Source organism: Scyliorhinus torazame, chromosome 15 (assembly GCF_047496885.1).
Source record: "Scyliorhinus torazame isolate Kashiwa2021f chromosome 15, sScyTor2.1, whole genome shotgun sequence".
Taxonomy (NCBI): domain Eukaryota; kingdom Metazoa; phylum Chordata; class Chondrichthyes; order Carcharhiniformes; family Scyliorhinidae; genus Scyliorhinus; species Scyliorhinus torazame.
This window is the reverse complement of record NC_092721.1, coordinates 214,552,658-214,569,095: the sequence shown is the minus strand read 5'-3', so window position 1 is coordinate 214,569,095 and position 16,438 is coordinate 214,552,658. Positions and strand designations below refer to the sequence as shown.

At 50.6% G+C, this 16,438-nt stretch overlaps 1 protein-coding gene across 2 annotated transcripts in view; it reads right to left on the bottom strand.

The window, feature by feature from the left end:
* The window catches only part of LOC140392184 (protocadherin-16-like), a 567,611-nt gene that overhangs the window by 217,607 nt on the left and 333,566 nt on the right, over positions 1-16,438 (bottom strand). For both annotated transcript variants that reach the window (XM_072477567.1, XM_072477568.1), the window contains exon 6: positions 3,184-4,188. In XM_072477567.1, coding sequence (XP_072333668.1) covers positions 3,184-4,188 — 1,005 coding nt within the window. The remainder of the gene's footprint in view (positions 1-3,183; positions 4,189-16,438) is intronic.

The following is a 16,438-nucleotide window of genomic DNA, read 5'->3' as shown; positions in this document are numbered from 1 at the left end:
TGGACAGTGATCAGGAGCAGGAACCCTGGCTGATTTCCTCTCTCTCTAACTGAGGGATCACCGGACAGTGATCAGGAGCAGGAACCCTGGATGATTTCCCCTCTCTCTCTCTAAACCAGGGATCACTGGACAGTGATCAGGAGCAGGAACCCTGGGTGATTTCCCCTCTATCTCTAACCCAGGGATCACTGGACAGTGATCAGGAGCAGGAACCCTGGCTGATTTCCCCTTTCACTCTCTAACGCAGGGATCACTGGACAGTGATCAGGAGCAGGAGCCCTGGCTGATTTCCCCTCTCTCTCTCTCTAACCCAGGGATCACTGGACAGTGATCTGGAGCAAGAACCTGGCTGATATCCCCTCTCTCTCTAACCAGGGATCACTGGACAGTGATCAGGAGCAGGAACCCTGGCTGATTTCCCCTCAGTCTAACCCAGGGATCACTGGACAGTGATCAGGAGCAAGAACCTGGCTGATTTCCCCTCTCTCTCTAACCCAGGGATCACTGGACAGTGATCAGGAGCAAGAACCCTGGCAGATTTCCCCTCTCTCTCTCTGACCCAGGGATCACTGGACAGTGATCGGGAGCAGGAATCCTGGATGATTTCCCCTCTCTCTCGCTCTCTAACCCAGGGATCACTGGACAGTGATCAGGAGTAGGAACCCTGGCTGATTTCCCCCCTCTCTCGCTAACCCAGGGATCACTGGACAGTGATCAGGAGCAGGAACTCTGGGTGATTTCCCCCCTCTCTCTCTAACCCAGGGATCACTGGACAGTGATCAGGAGCAGGAACCCTGGCTGATTTCCCCTCTCTCTCTCTAACCCAGGGATCACTGGACAGTGATCAGGAGCAGGAACCCTGGCTGATTTCCCCCTTCTCTCTAACCCAGGGATCACTGTACAGTGATCAGGAGCAGGAACCCTGGCTGATTTCCCCTCTCTCTCTAACCCAGGGATCACTGGACAGTGATCAGGAGCAGGAACCCTGGCTGATTTCCCCTCTCTCTCTAACCCAGGGATCACTGGACAGTGATCAGGAGCAGGAACCCTGGCTGATTTCCCCTCTCTCTAACCCAGGGATCACTGGACAGTGATCAGGGGCAGGAACCCTGGCTGATTTCCCCACTCTCTCTAACCCAGGGATCACTGGACTGTGATCAGGAGCAGGAACCCTGGCTGATTTCCCCTCTCTCTCTCTAACCCAGGGATCACTGGACAGTGATCGGGAGCAGGAATCCTGGATGATTTCCCCTCTCTCTCTCTCTCTAACCCAGGGATCACTGGACAGTGATCAGGAGTAGGAACCCTGGCTGATTTCCCCTCTCTCTCTAACCCAGGGATCACTGGACAGTGATCAGGAGCAGGAACCCTGGCTGATTTCCCCCCTCTCTCTCTAACCCAGGGATCACTGGACAGTGATCAGGAGCAGGAACCTTGGCTGATTTCCCCTCTCTCTCTCTAACCCAGGGATCACTGGACAGTGATCAGGAGCAGGAACCCTGGCTGATTTCCCCCTTCTCTCTAACCCAGGGATCACTGGACAGTGATCAGGAGCAGGAACCCTGGCTGATTTCCCCTCTCTCTCTAACCCAGGGATCACTGGACAGTGATCAGGAGCAGGATCCCTGGCTGATTTCCCCTCTCTCTCTCTAACCCAGGGATCACTGGACAGTGATTAGGAGCAAAAACCCTGGCTGATTTCCCCTCTCTCTCTAACCCAGGGATCACTGGACAGTGATCAGGAGCAGGAACCCTGGCTGATTTCCCCTCTCTCTCTAACCCAGGGATCACTGGACAGTGATCAGGAGCAGGAACCCTGGCAGATTTCCCCTCTCTCTCTAACCCAGGGATCACTGTACAGTGATCAGGAGCAGGAACCCTGGCTGATTTCACCTCTCTCTCTCTCTCTCTCTAACCCAGGGATCACTGGACAGTGATCAGGAGCAGGAACCCTGGCTGATTTCCCCTCTCTCTCTCTCTAACCCAGGGATCACTGGACAGTGATCAGGAGCAGGAACCCTGGCTGATTTCCCCACTCTCTCTAACCCATGGATCACTGGACTGTGATCAGGAGCAGGCACCCTGGCTGATTTCCCCTCTCTCTCTCTAACCCAGGGATCACTGGACAGTGATCGGGAGCAGGAATCCTGGATGATTTCCCCTCTCTCTCTCTCTCTCTAACCCAGGGATCACTGGACAGTGATCAGGAGTAGGAACCCTGGCTGATTTCCCCCCTCTCTCTCTAACCCAGGGATCACTGGACAGTGATCAGGAGCAGGAACCCTGGCTGATTTCCCCCCTCCCTCTCTAACCCAGGGATCACTGGACAGTGATCAGGAGCAGGCACCCTGGCTGATTTCCCCTCTCTCTCTCTAACCCAGGGATCACTGGACAGTGATCGGGAGCAGGAATCCTGGATGATTTCCCCTCTCTCTCTCTCTCTAACCCAGGGATCACTGGACAGTGATCAGGAGTAGGAACCCTGGCTGATTTCCCCTCTCTCTCTAACCCAGGGATCACTGGACAGTGATCAGGAGCAGGAACCCTGGCTGATTTCCCCTCTCTCTCTAACCCAGGGATCACTGGACAGTGATCAGGAGCAGGAACCCTGGCTGATTTCCCCTCTCTCTCTAACCCAGGGTTCACTGGACAGTGATCAGGAGCAGGAACCCTGGCTGATTTCCCCTCTCTCTCTAACCCAGGGATCACTGGACAGTGATCAGGAGCAGGAACCCTGGCTGATTTCCCCTCTCTCTCTAACCCAGGGTTCACTGGACAGTGATCAGGAGCAGGAACCCTGGCTGAGTTCCCCCTTCTCTCTAACCCAGGGATCACTGGACAGTGATCAGGAGCAGGAACCCTGGCTGATTTCCCCTCTCTCTCTAACCCAGGGATCACTGGACAGTGATCAGGAGCAGGAACCCTGGCTGATTTCCCCTCTCTCTCTAACCCAGGGTTCACTGGACAGTGATCAGGAGCAGGAACCCTGGCTGAGTTCCCCCTTCTCTCTAACCCAGGGATCACTGGACAGTGATCAGGAGCAGGAACCCTGGCTGATTTCCTCCCTTTCTAACTCTGGGACTCTGGTGCTGAATACTGCAGCACTGCCTTGTGGTTCGTTGCTGGGTGACTGAACCTTCACACAATCAGATGGTGCTGTCTAAGTGAGTCTATGTTGATTACCCGTCAGTGAGTTGATGTGAAAGCTCGAGTGAGCTGGGAACAGTCTGTAGCTCAGTTTGCTGTTTATCCCATGATCTCGATCCGTTGCTAGGATACGTCCAATGGTGGATGAGGGTGGTATGTTCTCCTGGACTGTGAAGAAATATCGGTTCTCCATGAGTTTTGGAGCATTGTCATTCTCATCAGTGACACAAACTCTCACCATCGTCGTCCCTGTTTTTTTCTGGTCTCCCTCATCACTGGAAGCCACAACAGTCAGACTAAACAGGTCTTTGTTTTCACGATCAAGAGCGCTTTTCACATACACCCAGCCACTCTCAGGCACTATTCCAAAATTGGCTGCGTCTCCATCAGAACGCAGATGGTAAGTGATGTGGGTCCCTCTGTCCTGGATCAGTGCACGGACCTGAAGAAACCGAGTGTTGACAGGTGTCCCTTCCTTGACCTCAACCCTATAGGTCAAAGTGTCGAAGATTGGGGCATTATCGCTCGCATCCTGAACATGGACCATTAAAGTGAAGGTGGAGCTGAGCTGCGGGGCGCCATTGTCCTTGGCCACAATTTTCAGCTCATAATGTGAGACCATCTCGTAGCTCAACGGTCCGATCACACGGAGCTTTCCGGAAGATCGGTCGATGCTGAACGTTCTCTCTGCGGTAGAAACAATGTCAAACTGCACTTGCCCATTGGCTCCACTATCCTGGTCCTCTGCATTGACCGTATAGATGAGGGAGCCAATCTCGGTGTTCTCCGGGACGAGAATGGATTCGGAGGAGGTGGGGAATGTTGGTGTGTTATCGTTGATGTCAGAGATTGTGATCTTGACCTTTGTACTGCTGTACGCAGGGGGAGATCCACTGTACGCTTGAACATCCAGAATCACAACAGGGTGGGATTCATGGTCCAGGGGGATACTTGTCCGGATCACGCCCGAGCCAACACCAACCGCAAAGTAGCCATTGGGATCTCCAGAGGAAATGGTGTAGGAAACAGGATCAGAATGACCTGCAGTGAGAAAATAAATAAAACAATCAGTTCAAAACAGCATAGCACAGATAAATACTGACAGCCCTTCTCAGGTATTAACCTACCCACCTTGTTCAATCACCTGTCTCTGAATCTCTGTCTTACATTCCTTCATCTCTATTGTATAATCATCACAATACAATACACATCGCAACTTAGCACAGCTTCTCTGGACTCTGAATTTAACACCCTTCAGATTATCAGGGGGTTTGAATCGAGTAAATGAGGAGGAAATGTTTCCAGTGGCAGGAGGGGTTGTTAACTAGGGGGACACAAAGAGATTGAAGAGAATCGGTAAAAAAATGCAAAAAGGTGAGATGAAAATGTGCGCTGGCTGAAAAGGGTGCAATGCAGATTCAATAACAATCTTTCAAAGGGAATTTTATACAGAATCAGACAGCAAAGAAAGGTTCTGTTTAACCCCCATTCCTGCACCAGCTCTTTGAAAGATCTCTCCAACTTTTTACCTTTTTATTCTTTCATGGAATGTGGCCATCGCTATGAGATCCAGAATGTGGTGCACATTCCTAATGACATAGATACACAGAAGATAGGAGCAGGAGGAGGCCTTTTGGCCCTTCGAGCCTGCTCCGCCATTCATCACCATCATGGCTGATCATCCAACTCAATAGCCTAATCCTGCTTTCTCCCCATAGCCTTTGATCCCATTCTCCCCAAGTGCGATATCCAGCCGCCTCTTGAATATATTCAAAGTTTTAGCATCAACTACTTCCGGTGGTAAGTTTTCACCACTCTGTGTGAAAAAATGTCTTCTTATCTCTGTCCGAAATGGTTTACCCTGAATCCTCAGACTGTGACCCCTGGTTCTGGACACACCCATCATTGGTAACATCTTCCCTGCATCTACCCTGTCCAGTCCTGTTAGAATTTTATAGTCTCTGTGAGATCCCCCCTCATTCTTCTGAACTCCAGCGAGAACAATCCCAACCCAGTCACTCTCTCCTCATATGACAGTCCTGCCATCCCTGGAATCAGTCTGGTAAACCCTCGCTGCGCTCCCTCGAGAGCAAGAACATCCTTCCTCAGAGAAGGAGACCAAAACTGCCCACAATACTCCAAGTGTGGCCTCACCAAGGTCCTGTACAATTGCAGCAACACATCCCTGCTTCTATACTCGAAACCTCTTGCAATGAAGGCCAACATACCATTAGCCTTCTTTACCGCCTGCTGCACCTGCATGCTTACCTTCAGCGACTGGTGTACAAGGACACCCAGGTCCCGCTGCACACTCCCCTCTCCCAATTTACAACCATTCAGGTAGTAATCTGCCTTCCTGTTTTTGCCTCCAAAGTGAATAACCTCACACTTATCCAAATTATACTGCATCTGCCATTGGTTTGCCCACTCGCCCAACCTGTCAAGATCATTGCTGATTGCTGTTATCGTGCGGGGCGCAGTGGTTGCTGAGTGAGTGCTTGCTGAGAAGGAGGGTAAATATTTTTTTAAAACTTACTGTTGGGAGTTTCCAGCTGAATCCGGTTGGAGTGAGGACAGAGTGACTGCTAAGTAGTAAAGATTTAAATTGTTTGCGCAGGCCCAACAGCTGATTGCTGTTCTCGTGTGGAGCGCAGTGGTTGCTGGTTAAGTGTTTTATTTTAACCTGTATTTAAGTTGGGCGGTTCCTAAACCCTAGACACGACACTTGTAGTGTCCCCCACCCTTTCACCTCCTTTAAACTAAGGGGTTGAGTGAATACCAGGTAAAATCTTTCTTTCTTTCTTTTGCTTGACTTGACCACAAGTCATCTAGGGGGGATGGCAGGGAAGGCAGTGCAATGTCCCTCCCGCAGAATGTTTGTGGTGGGGGACGCAGTCAGTGTCCCTGCTGATTTCACCTGTGGGAAGTGCACCAATCTCCAGCTCCTCAGAAACCGCGTTAGGGAACTGGAGCTGGATGAACTTCGGATCATTCGGGGGCAGAGGTAGTCATAGACAGAAGATTCAGGGATGTAGTTACTCCGAAGAATCAAGATAGATGGGTGACGGTGAGAGGGGCTGGGAGGAAGCAGTCAGTACAGGGACCCCCTGTGGTCGTTCCCCTCAGTAACAAGTTACCGTTTTGGATACTGTTGAGGGGGACGACCTACCAGGGGTAAGCCACGGTGACCGGATCTCCAGCACTGAGTCCGTCCCTGTGGCTCAGAAGGGAAGGAGGGGGAGCAGGAAAGCAATAGTTATTGGGGACTCGATAGTTAGAGGGACAGATAGACAGACGGTTTTGTGGCAACGAAAGAGACTCACGGATCGTATGTTGCCTCCCGTGTGCCAGGGTCCGTGACGTCTCGGTCTGTGTTTTCAGAATCCTAAAGGGGGAGGGGGAACAGCCACAAGTCGTGGTTCACATCGGTACCAACGACACAGATAAGAGAAAGGATGGGGATTTAAAACAGGAATTTAGGGAGCTAGGGTGGAAGCTGAGAGCCAGGACAAACCATGTTGTCATCTCTGGTTTGTTGCCGGTGCCACGTGCTGGGGAGGTGAGGAACAGGGAGAGAGTGCAGATAAACACGTGGCTGCAGGGATGGTGTAGGAGGGAGGGTTTCAGGTACGTGAATAATTGGAGCACATTCTGGGGAAGGTGGGACCTGTACAGACAGGACGGTTTGCACCTGAACCAGCGGGGCACCAATATCCTGGGAGGGAAATTTGCTACGGCTCTTCGGGGGGGGGGGGGGTTTCAACTAATTTGCCAGGGGGATGGGAAAACGAGCTGTAGTCCAGAAGCCAGTGTTGAGAGTAGTGAGGTACTGAGGAGGGTAGCAAGGTTGCAGGAGTGTACCGGCAGGCAGGAAGGTGGGTTGAAGTGTGTCTACTTCAATGCAAGGAGCATCCGGAATAAGGTAGGTGAACTTGGAGTGTGGATTGGTACCTGTGACTACGATGTTGTGGGCATTACGGAGACATGGTTAGAACAGGGACAGGAATGGTTGTTGGAAGTTCCGGGGTATAGATGTTTCAGTAAGAGTAGGGAAGGTGGTAAAAGAGGTGGAGGAGTGGCATTGTTAATCAAGGATAGTTTAACGGCTGCAGAAAGGGAGTTTGAAGGGGATCTGCCAACTGAGGTAATATGGGCCGAAGTTAGAAATAGGAAAGGAGCGGTCACATTGTTTGGAGTTTTCTATAGGCCCCCAAATAGTAATAGAGATGTGGAGGAAGGAATTGCAAAACAGATTATGGATAGGTGTGGAGGTCTCAGGGGAGTTCTCATGGGTGACTTTAACTTTCCAAATATTGATTGGAACCTCTATAGGTCGAACAGTTCGGATGGGGCAGTTTTTGTACAGTGTGTGCAGGAGGGTTTCCTGACACAATATGTGGATAGGGCGACAAGAGGGGGGGCCACATTGGATTTGGTACTGGGTAATGAACCGGGACAAGTGTTAGATTTGTTTGTGGGAGAGCACTTTGGAGATAGTGACCACAATTCGGTGTCTTTCACTATTGCAATGGAGAGGGATAGGGCCATACGGCAGGGCAAGGTTTATAATTGGGAGAGGGGTAATTATGATGCGATTAGGCAAGAATTAGGGAGCATAAGATGGGAACAGAAACTGTTAGGGAAAGGCACAAATGAAAAGTGGAGCATGTTCAAGGAACAAATACTGCGTGTCCTTGACAGGCATGTCCCTGTCAGGCAGGGAGGAAATGGCCGTGTGAGGGAACCATGGTTCACAAAAGAGGTCGAATGTCTTGTCAAGAGGAAAAAAGAAGAGTATGGAAGGATGAGAAAATAAGGTTCAGTAGGGTCGCTTGAGGGTTACAAGGGAGCAAGGAATGAGCTGAAAAAAAGGGCTGAGGAGAGCTAGGAGGGGGCATGAGAAGTCCTTGGCGGGTCGGATGAAGGAAAACCCCAAGGTTTTTTATTCTTATGTGAGAAATAAAAGAATGACCAGGGTGAGGGTAGGGCTGGTCAAGGACAGTAGAAATAGGAGAGGCGTTGAATGAATACTTTTCTTCAGTGTTCACCAAGGAGAGGGGCCATGTTTTTGAGGATGAGAGTGTGATTCAGGCAGGTAGGCTGGAGGAGGTAGATGTTCTGAGGAAGGATGTATTAGCAATTTTGAAAAACCTGAGGGTCGACAAGTCCCCTGGGCCAGATGGGATATACCCAAGGATTCTTTGGGAAGCAAGGGATGAGATTGCAGAGCCTTTGGCTTTGATCTTTGGGTCCTCGCTGTCCACGGGGATAGTGCCAGAGGACTGGAGAGTGGCGAATGTTGTTCCTCTGTTCAAGAAAGGGAATAGGAATGACCCTGGTAATTATAGGCCGGTTAGTCTTACTTCGGTGGTCGGTAAGTTAATGGAAAAGGTTCTGAAGGATAGGATTTATGACCATTTGGAAAGATGCAGCTTAATCCGGGATAGTCAACACGGATTTGTGAAGGGTAAGTCTTGCCTCACAAATTTGATTGAATTCTTTGAGGAGGTAACTAAGTGTGTACATGAAGGTAGAGCAGTTGATGTCGTATACATGGATTTTAGTAAGGCGTTTGATAAGGTTCCCCATGGTCGGCTCATGAAGAAAGTAAGGAGGTGTGGGATAGAGGGAAATTTGGCCAATTGGATGAGTAACTGGCTATCACATAGAAGACAGAGGGTGGTGGTGGATGGAAAATTTTCAGACTGGAGACCAGTTACCAGCGGTGTACCACAGGGATCAGTGCTGGGTCCTCCGCTATTTGTGATTTTTATCAATGACTTGGAGGGGGCTGAAGGGTGGGTCAGTAAATTTGCTGATGACACCAAGATTGGTGGAGTAGTGGATGAGGTGGAGGGCTGTTGTCGGCTGCAAAGAGACATTGATAGGATGCAGAGCTGGGCCGAAAAATGGCAGATGGAGTTTAACCCTGATAAGTGCGAGGTTATTCATTTTGGTAGAAAAAATTTGAATGCGGATTACAGGGTCAACGGCAGGGTTCTGAGGAATGTGGAGGAACAGAGAGATCTTGGGGTTCATTTCCACAGATCTCTGAAGGTTGCCACTCAAGTGGATAGAGCCGTGAAGAAGGATTATAGTGTGTTGGCGTTTATTATCAGGGGGCTTGAGTTTAAGAGACGCGGGGTTATGCTGCAACTGTACAGCACCCTGGTGAGACCACATTTGGAATATTGTGTGCAGTTCTGGTCACCTCACTAGAGGAAGGATGTGGAAGCATTGGAAAGGGTGCAAAGGAGATTTACCAGGATGCTGCCTGGTTTGCAGGATAGGTCTTATGAGGAAAGGTTGAGGGAGCTAGGGCTTTTCTCTTTGGAGCAGAGGAGGATAAGAGATGACTTAATAGAGGTTTATAAGACGATGAGGGGGATAGATAGAGTGGACGTTCAGAGACTATTTCCTCGGGTGGATGTAGCTGTTACAAGGGGACATAACTATAAGATTCAGGGTGGGAGATATAGGAGGGATGTCCGAGGTAGGTTCTTTACTCAGAGAGTGGTTAGAACATGGAATGGGACTTCCGGGTGCAGCGATGACCAGCTGAGTCGCACGTTTCGGCAGCTCCCGGTGAAACGGACTTTTGGGCTCTTGATAGGAGCCCCAACGGCAATTTTGACGGCTAAAAACACTGTGCGGTAAACCAGAAGGGAATCCCCCCTGGATACGGATGAAAAAAGGAGGAGAAAGTGGCCGGATTGCAGTGGATCCTTTAGAACAGCGGCAAGGAAGGCAAGCAAAAACCAAGATGGCGTCGGAAGGTGGCAGTTTAACATGCGGCCCTGAACAACAAGAGTTCTTGAAATGCTGTGTGGAAGAGCTCAAAAAGGAAATGAAGAAAGAGCTGTTGGCCCCGATACTACAGGCGATTGAAGGGCTAAAGGAGGAGCAAAAGACCCAGGAGCGAGAGCTTCGGGTCGTGAAGGCAAAGGTAGCCGAGAATGAGGACGACATACAGGGCCTGGTGGTGAAGACGGAGACGCATGAGGCACATCAGAAACGATGTGTGGAAAGGTTGGAGGCACTGGAAAACAACGCAAGGAGGAACAACCTGAGGATTCTTGGTCTCCCTGAAGGTGTGGAGGGAGCGGACGTCGGGGCATATGTGAGCACGATGCTGCACTCGTTAATGGGAGCGGAGGCCCCGGCGGGTCCGTTGGAGGTGGAGGGAGCATACTGAGTGATGGCGCGAGGACCGAGAGCAGGAGAAATTCCCAGAGCCACAGTGGTGAGATTCCTCCGTTTTAAGGATAGAGAAATGGTCCTTAGATGGGCAAAGAAAACTCGGAGCAGTAAATGGGAGAACGCGGTGATCCGCGTTTATCAAGACTGGAGTGCAGAGGTGGCGAGAAGGAGGGCGAGCTTTAATCGGGCCAAGGCGGTGCTTCATAAAAAGAAGATAAAATTTGGAATGCTGCAACCGGCAAGACTGTGGGTCACATATCGAGGGAGGCACCACTACTTTGAGACGGCGGATGAAGCGTGGACTTTTATTGTGGAAGAAAAACTGGAATGAGCGGGTTATTAAAAAGAACGTTTGAACAAAGTGGTGGGGCGAATGTGGGGGGCGAAGAGGGGGGTTAAAAAGGGGGGAAAGAGGAGTTTTATGTACTAATCCTGCGATGTGGTAACTTTTCTCTCTCCCACAGGTGGTGATGGGGGGAGGAGGGGAGGTGGAGGAGATGGGGCGTTGGCCATTGGGGGCGGGGCCAAGGGAGAAGCGCAGGCTTGGTTCCCGCGCTATGATAATCATGGCGGGAATAGAGAAGCAGGAAGGAGGGGGCGTCGCACGGTGCGAGCCGAGGTCACGGGGGGAAGCCGAGGTCAGCCAGAGTTTGCTGACTTCTGGGAGCAACATGGGGGGAGTAATTACGCTAGCGGGGGATCTAGCGGGGGGGGGTGGGAGGGGGGAATTACTGGGTTGCTGCTGCTGGGGAGAGGGGGAAGCTGGTATGGGAGGGGATGGGCGGGGGGGCACCGCCTGGGGGAGATACAGCTGCGTGGGAACCGGGTGAGGAGCTGGAAAAAGGAAATGGCTAATCGACAAGGGGGGGGGTAGGAAGCCCCCCAACTCGGCTGATCACGTGGAACGTGAGAGGGCTGAACAGGCCGATAAAGAGGGCACGGGTACTCGCACACCTTAAGAAACTTAAGGCAGATGTGGTTATGTTACAGGAAACGCACCTGAAACTGATAGACCAGGTTAGGCTACGCAAAGGATGGGTGGGGCAGGTGTTCCATTCGGGGCTAGATGCGAAAAACAGGGGGGTGGCTATATTAGTGGGGAAGCGGGTAATGTTCGAGGCAAAGACTATAGTGGCGGATAACGGGGGCAGATACGTGATGGTGAGTGGCAAACTACAGGGGGAGACGGTGGTTTTGGTAAACGTATATGCCCCGAACTGGGATGATGCCAATTTTATGAGGCGGATGCTAGGACGCATTCCGGACCTAGAGATGGGAAAGCTGATAATGGGGGGAGATTTTAATACGGTGTTGGAACCAGGGCTGGATAGGTCGAAGTCCAGGACTGGAAGGAGGCCGGCAGCAGCCAAGGTACTTAAAGATTTTATGGAGCAGATGGGAGGTGTAGACCCGTGGAGATTTAGCAGACCTAGGAGTAAGGAGTTCTCGTTTTTCTCCTATGTCCATAAAGTCTACTCGCGAATAGACTTTTTTGTGCTGGGAAGGGCGTTGATCCCGAAGGTGAGGGGAACGGAGTATACGGCTATAGCCATTTCGGATCATGCTCCACACTGGGTAGACTTGGAGATAGGGGAGGAAACAGGAGGGCGCCCACCCTGGAGAATGGACATGGGACTAATGTCAGATGAGGGGGTGTGTCTAAGGGTGAGGGGGTGCATTGAAAAGTACTTGGAACTCAATGATAATGGGGAGGTCCAGGTGGGAGTGGTCTGGGAGGCGCTGAAGGCGGTGGTTAGAGGGGAGCTGATATCAATAAGGGCACATAAAGGGAAGCAGGAGAGTAAGGAACGGGAGCGGTTGCTGCAAGAACTTTTGAGGGTGGACAGACAATATGCGGAAGCACCGGAGGAGGGACTGTACAGGGAAAGGCAAAGACTACATGTAGAATTTGACTTTCTGACTACGGGCACTGCAGAGGCACAATGGAGGAAGGCACAGGGTGTACAGTACGAATATGGGGAGAAGGCGAGCAGGTTGCTGGCACACCAATTGAGGAAAAGGGGAGCAGCGAGGGAAATAGGGGGAGTGAGGGATGAGGAAGGAGAGATGGAGCGGGGAGCGGAGAGAGTGAATGGAGTGTTCAAGACATTTTATAAAAAATTATATGAAGCTCAACCCCCGGATGGGAGGGAGAGAATGATGGGCTTCTTGGATCGGCTGGAATTTCCCAAGGTGGAAGAGCAGGAAAGGGTGGGACTGGGAGCACAGATCGAGGTAGAAGAAGTGGTGAAAGGAATTAGGAGCATGCAGGCGGGAAAGGCCCCGGGACCGGATGGATTCCCAGTCAAATTCTATAGAAAATATGTGGACTTGCTCGCCCCGGTATTGACGAGGACCTTTAATGAGGCAAAGGAAAGGGGACAACTGCCCCCGACTATGTCTGAAGCAACGATATCGCTTCTCTTAAAGAAGGAAAAGGACCCGCTACAATGCGGGTCCTATAGACCTATTTCCCTCCTAAATGTAGATGCCAAGATCCTGGCCAAGGTAATGGCAATGAGAATAGAGGAATGTGTCCCGGGGGTGGTCCACGAGGACCAAACTGGGTTTGTGAAGGGGAGACAGCTGAACACGAATATACGGAGGCTGTTAGGGGTAATGATGATGGCCCCACCAGAGGGGGAAACGGAGATAGTAGTGGCGATGGATGCCGAGAAAGCATTTGATAGAGTGGAGTGGGATTATTTGTGGGAGGTGTTGAGGAGATTTGGTTTTGGAGAGGGGTATGTTAGATGGGTGCAGCTGTTGTATAGGGCCCCGATGGCGAGCGTGGTCACGAATGGATGGGGATCTGCATATTTTCGGCTCCATAGAGGGACAAGGCAGGGATGCCCTCTGTCCCCATTATTGTTTGCACTGGCGATTGAGCCCCTGGCGATAGCGTTGAGGGGTTCCAAGAAGTGGAGGGGAGTACTTAGAGGAGGAGAAGAACACCGGGTATCTTTGTATGCGGACGATTTGCTACTATACGTGGCAGACCCGGCGGAGGGGATGCCAGAAATAATGCGGATACTTGGGGAGTTTGGGGATTTTTCAGGGTATAAATTGAACATGGGGAAAAGTGAGTTGTTTGTGGTGCATCCAGGGGAGCAGAGTAGAGAAATAGAGGACCTACCGTTGAGGAAGGTAACAAGGGACTTTCGTTACCTGGGGATCCAGATAGCCAAGAATTGGGGCACATTGCATAGGTTAAATTTAACGCGGTTGGTGGAACAAATTGAGGAGGATTTCAAGAGATGGGATATGGTATCCCTGTTACTGGCAGGGAGGGTGCAGGCGGTTAAGATGGTGGTCCTCCCGAGATTCCTCTTTGTGTTTCAGTGCCTCCCGGTGGTGATCACGAAGGCTTTTTTAAAAAGGATTGAAAAGAGCATCATGGGTTTTGTGTGGGCCGGGAAGACCCCGAGAGTGAGGAAGGGATTCTTACAGCGTAGCAGGGATAGGGGGGGGCTGGCACTACCGAGCCTAAGTGAGTATTATTGGGCCGCTAATATTTCAATGGTAAGTGGATGGGAGAGGAGGAGGGAGCGGCATGGAAGAGATTAGAGAGGGCGTCCTGTAGGGGGACTAGCCTACAGGCTATGGTGACAGCCCCATTGCCGTTCTCACCGAGGAACTACACCACAAGCCCGGTGGTGGTGGCTACACTGAAGATTTGGGGACAGTGGAGACGGCATAGGGGAAAGACTGGAGCCTTGGGGGGGTCCCCGATAAGAAACAACCATAGGTTTGTCCCGGGGGGAATGGATGGGGGATATGGAATGTGGCAAAGAGCAGGAATAACGCAACTGAAAGATCTGTTTGTGGATGGGAAGTTCGCGAGTCTGGGAGCGCTGACCGAGAAATATGGGTTGCCCCAAGGGAATGCATTCAGGTATATGCAACTGAGGGCTTTTGCGAGGCAACAGGTGAGGGAATTCCCGCAGCTCCCGACACGAGGTGCAGGACAGAGTGATCTCAAAGACATGGGTGGGGGATGGTAAGGTGTCAGATATATATAGGGAAATGAGGGACGAAGGGGAGACTATGGTAGATGAACTAAAAGGGAAATGGGAAGAAGAGCTGGGGGAGGAGATCGAGGAGGGGCTGTGGGCAGATGCCCTAAGCAGGGTAAACTCGTCGTCCTCGTGTGCCAGGCTAAGCCTGATTCAGTTTAAGGTATTACACAGGGCGCATATGACTGGAGCACGGCTCAGTAAATTTTTTGGGGTGGAGGATAGGTGTGCGAGGTGCTCCAGAAGCCCAGCGAATCATACCCATATGTTTTGGTCATGCCCGGCACTACAGGGGTTTTGGATTGGGGTGACAAAGGTGCTTTCAAAAGTAGTGGGGGTCCGGGTCGAACCAAGCTGGGGGTTGGCTATATTTGGGGTTGCACAAGAGCCGGGAGTACAGGAGGCGAGAGAGGCCGATGTTTTGGCCTTTGCGTCCCTAGTAGCCCGGCGCAGGATATTGTTAATGTGGAAAGAAGCCAAGCCCCCGGGGGTGGAGACCTGGATAAATGACATGGCGGGGTTTATAAAGCTAGAGCGGATTAAGTTCGTTCTAAGGGGGTCGGCTCAAGGGTTCACCAGGCGGTGGCAACCGTTCGTCGAATACCTCGCAGAAAGATAGATGGAATGGAAAAAAGAAGGCAGCAGCAGCAGCCCAGGATCGGGGGGGGGGGGGGGGGGGGGGGGGGGGGGAGAGGGGTGGGGGGAGGAACCAGAAGGACTCTCAGGGTTGTTAATATATACTGTATAATATGTATAGGTCGTTGCGACAGATAATTATATATTGGACTGTTAAATTATATTTTTGGAGAGTGTTACTTGTGATAAGGCAGTTGCCAATTAGGGTTAGTTTTCATTTTTGTTATTTATTATTTATTCATTTTTTGTTCATAAAATAGGTCATTGTTATTTGTGTTGTTATAATATTGTGTAAAGGATGCACAATGTACTGTGTTGGTTGACCAAAAATTTTCAATAAAATATTTATAAAAAAAAAAGAATATGGAATGGACTGCCTGCTGTGATAGTGGAGTCGGACACTTTAGGAACTTTCAAGCGGTTATTGGATAGGCACATGGAGCACACCAGAATGACAGGGAGTGGGATAGCTTGATCTTGGTTTCGGACAAGGCTCGGCACAACATCGAGGGCCGAAGGGCCTGTTCTGTGCTGTACTGTTCTATGTTCTATCATGCTGTAGGATCCCTGCACCCTCGTCACAATTCACCCTCCCACCTAACTTCGTATCATCTGCAAACTTTGACATGTTACATTTTGTTCCCTCATCCAAAACATTCATATATATTGTGAATAGATGGGGCCCCAGCACCGATCCCTGTGGTACCCCACTAGTTACTGTCTGCCAATTTGAAAAGGACCCAGTAATCCCTACTCTTTGTTTCCTCTCTGCCAACCAGTTTTCTATCCACCTCAATACATTTCCCCCAATCCCATGCGCTTTAATTTTGCACAATAATCTCTTATGCGGGACTTTGTCAAACGCCTTCTGAAAGTCCAAATATACCACATCGACTGGCTCTCCCTTGTCAACTGTACTGGTTCCCTCTTCAAAGAATTCCAACAGATTTGTCAAGCATGATTTTCCCTTCATAAATCCATGCTGACTCTGACTGATCCTGCCACTGCTTTCTAAATGTTCCGCTATAAAGTCCTTGATAATGGATTCAAGCATTTTCCCCAAGACCGATGTTAGGGTTAGGGTTAGGGTCAGGGTCAGGGTTAGCCCCTTAACTGAGTGAGGCACTGAGGGAAGTTCAGAATCACCCACATTGCTGTGGGTCTGGGGTCACATGTAGGCCAGACCGGGTAAGGACGGCAGATTTCCTTCCCTAAAGGACATGAGTGAACCAGATGGGTTTTTACGACAATTGACACTGAGACCAGCTTTTCAATTTCAGATTATTAAATTAATTTAAATTCCACAAAGTGGCTGTGGGGAGATTCAAATCGGTGTCCCTTTAGCTTGGGTCTCTGGACTGCGATCCACAATGCCACCATCTGTCTAATTTGTCTCACCCCGAGAGGTCACAGCCCTGACCCTCACCTAGAGAGGTCAC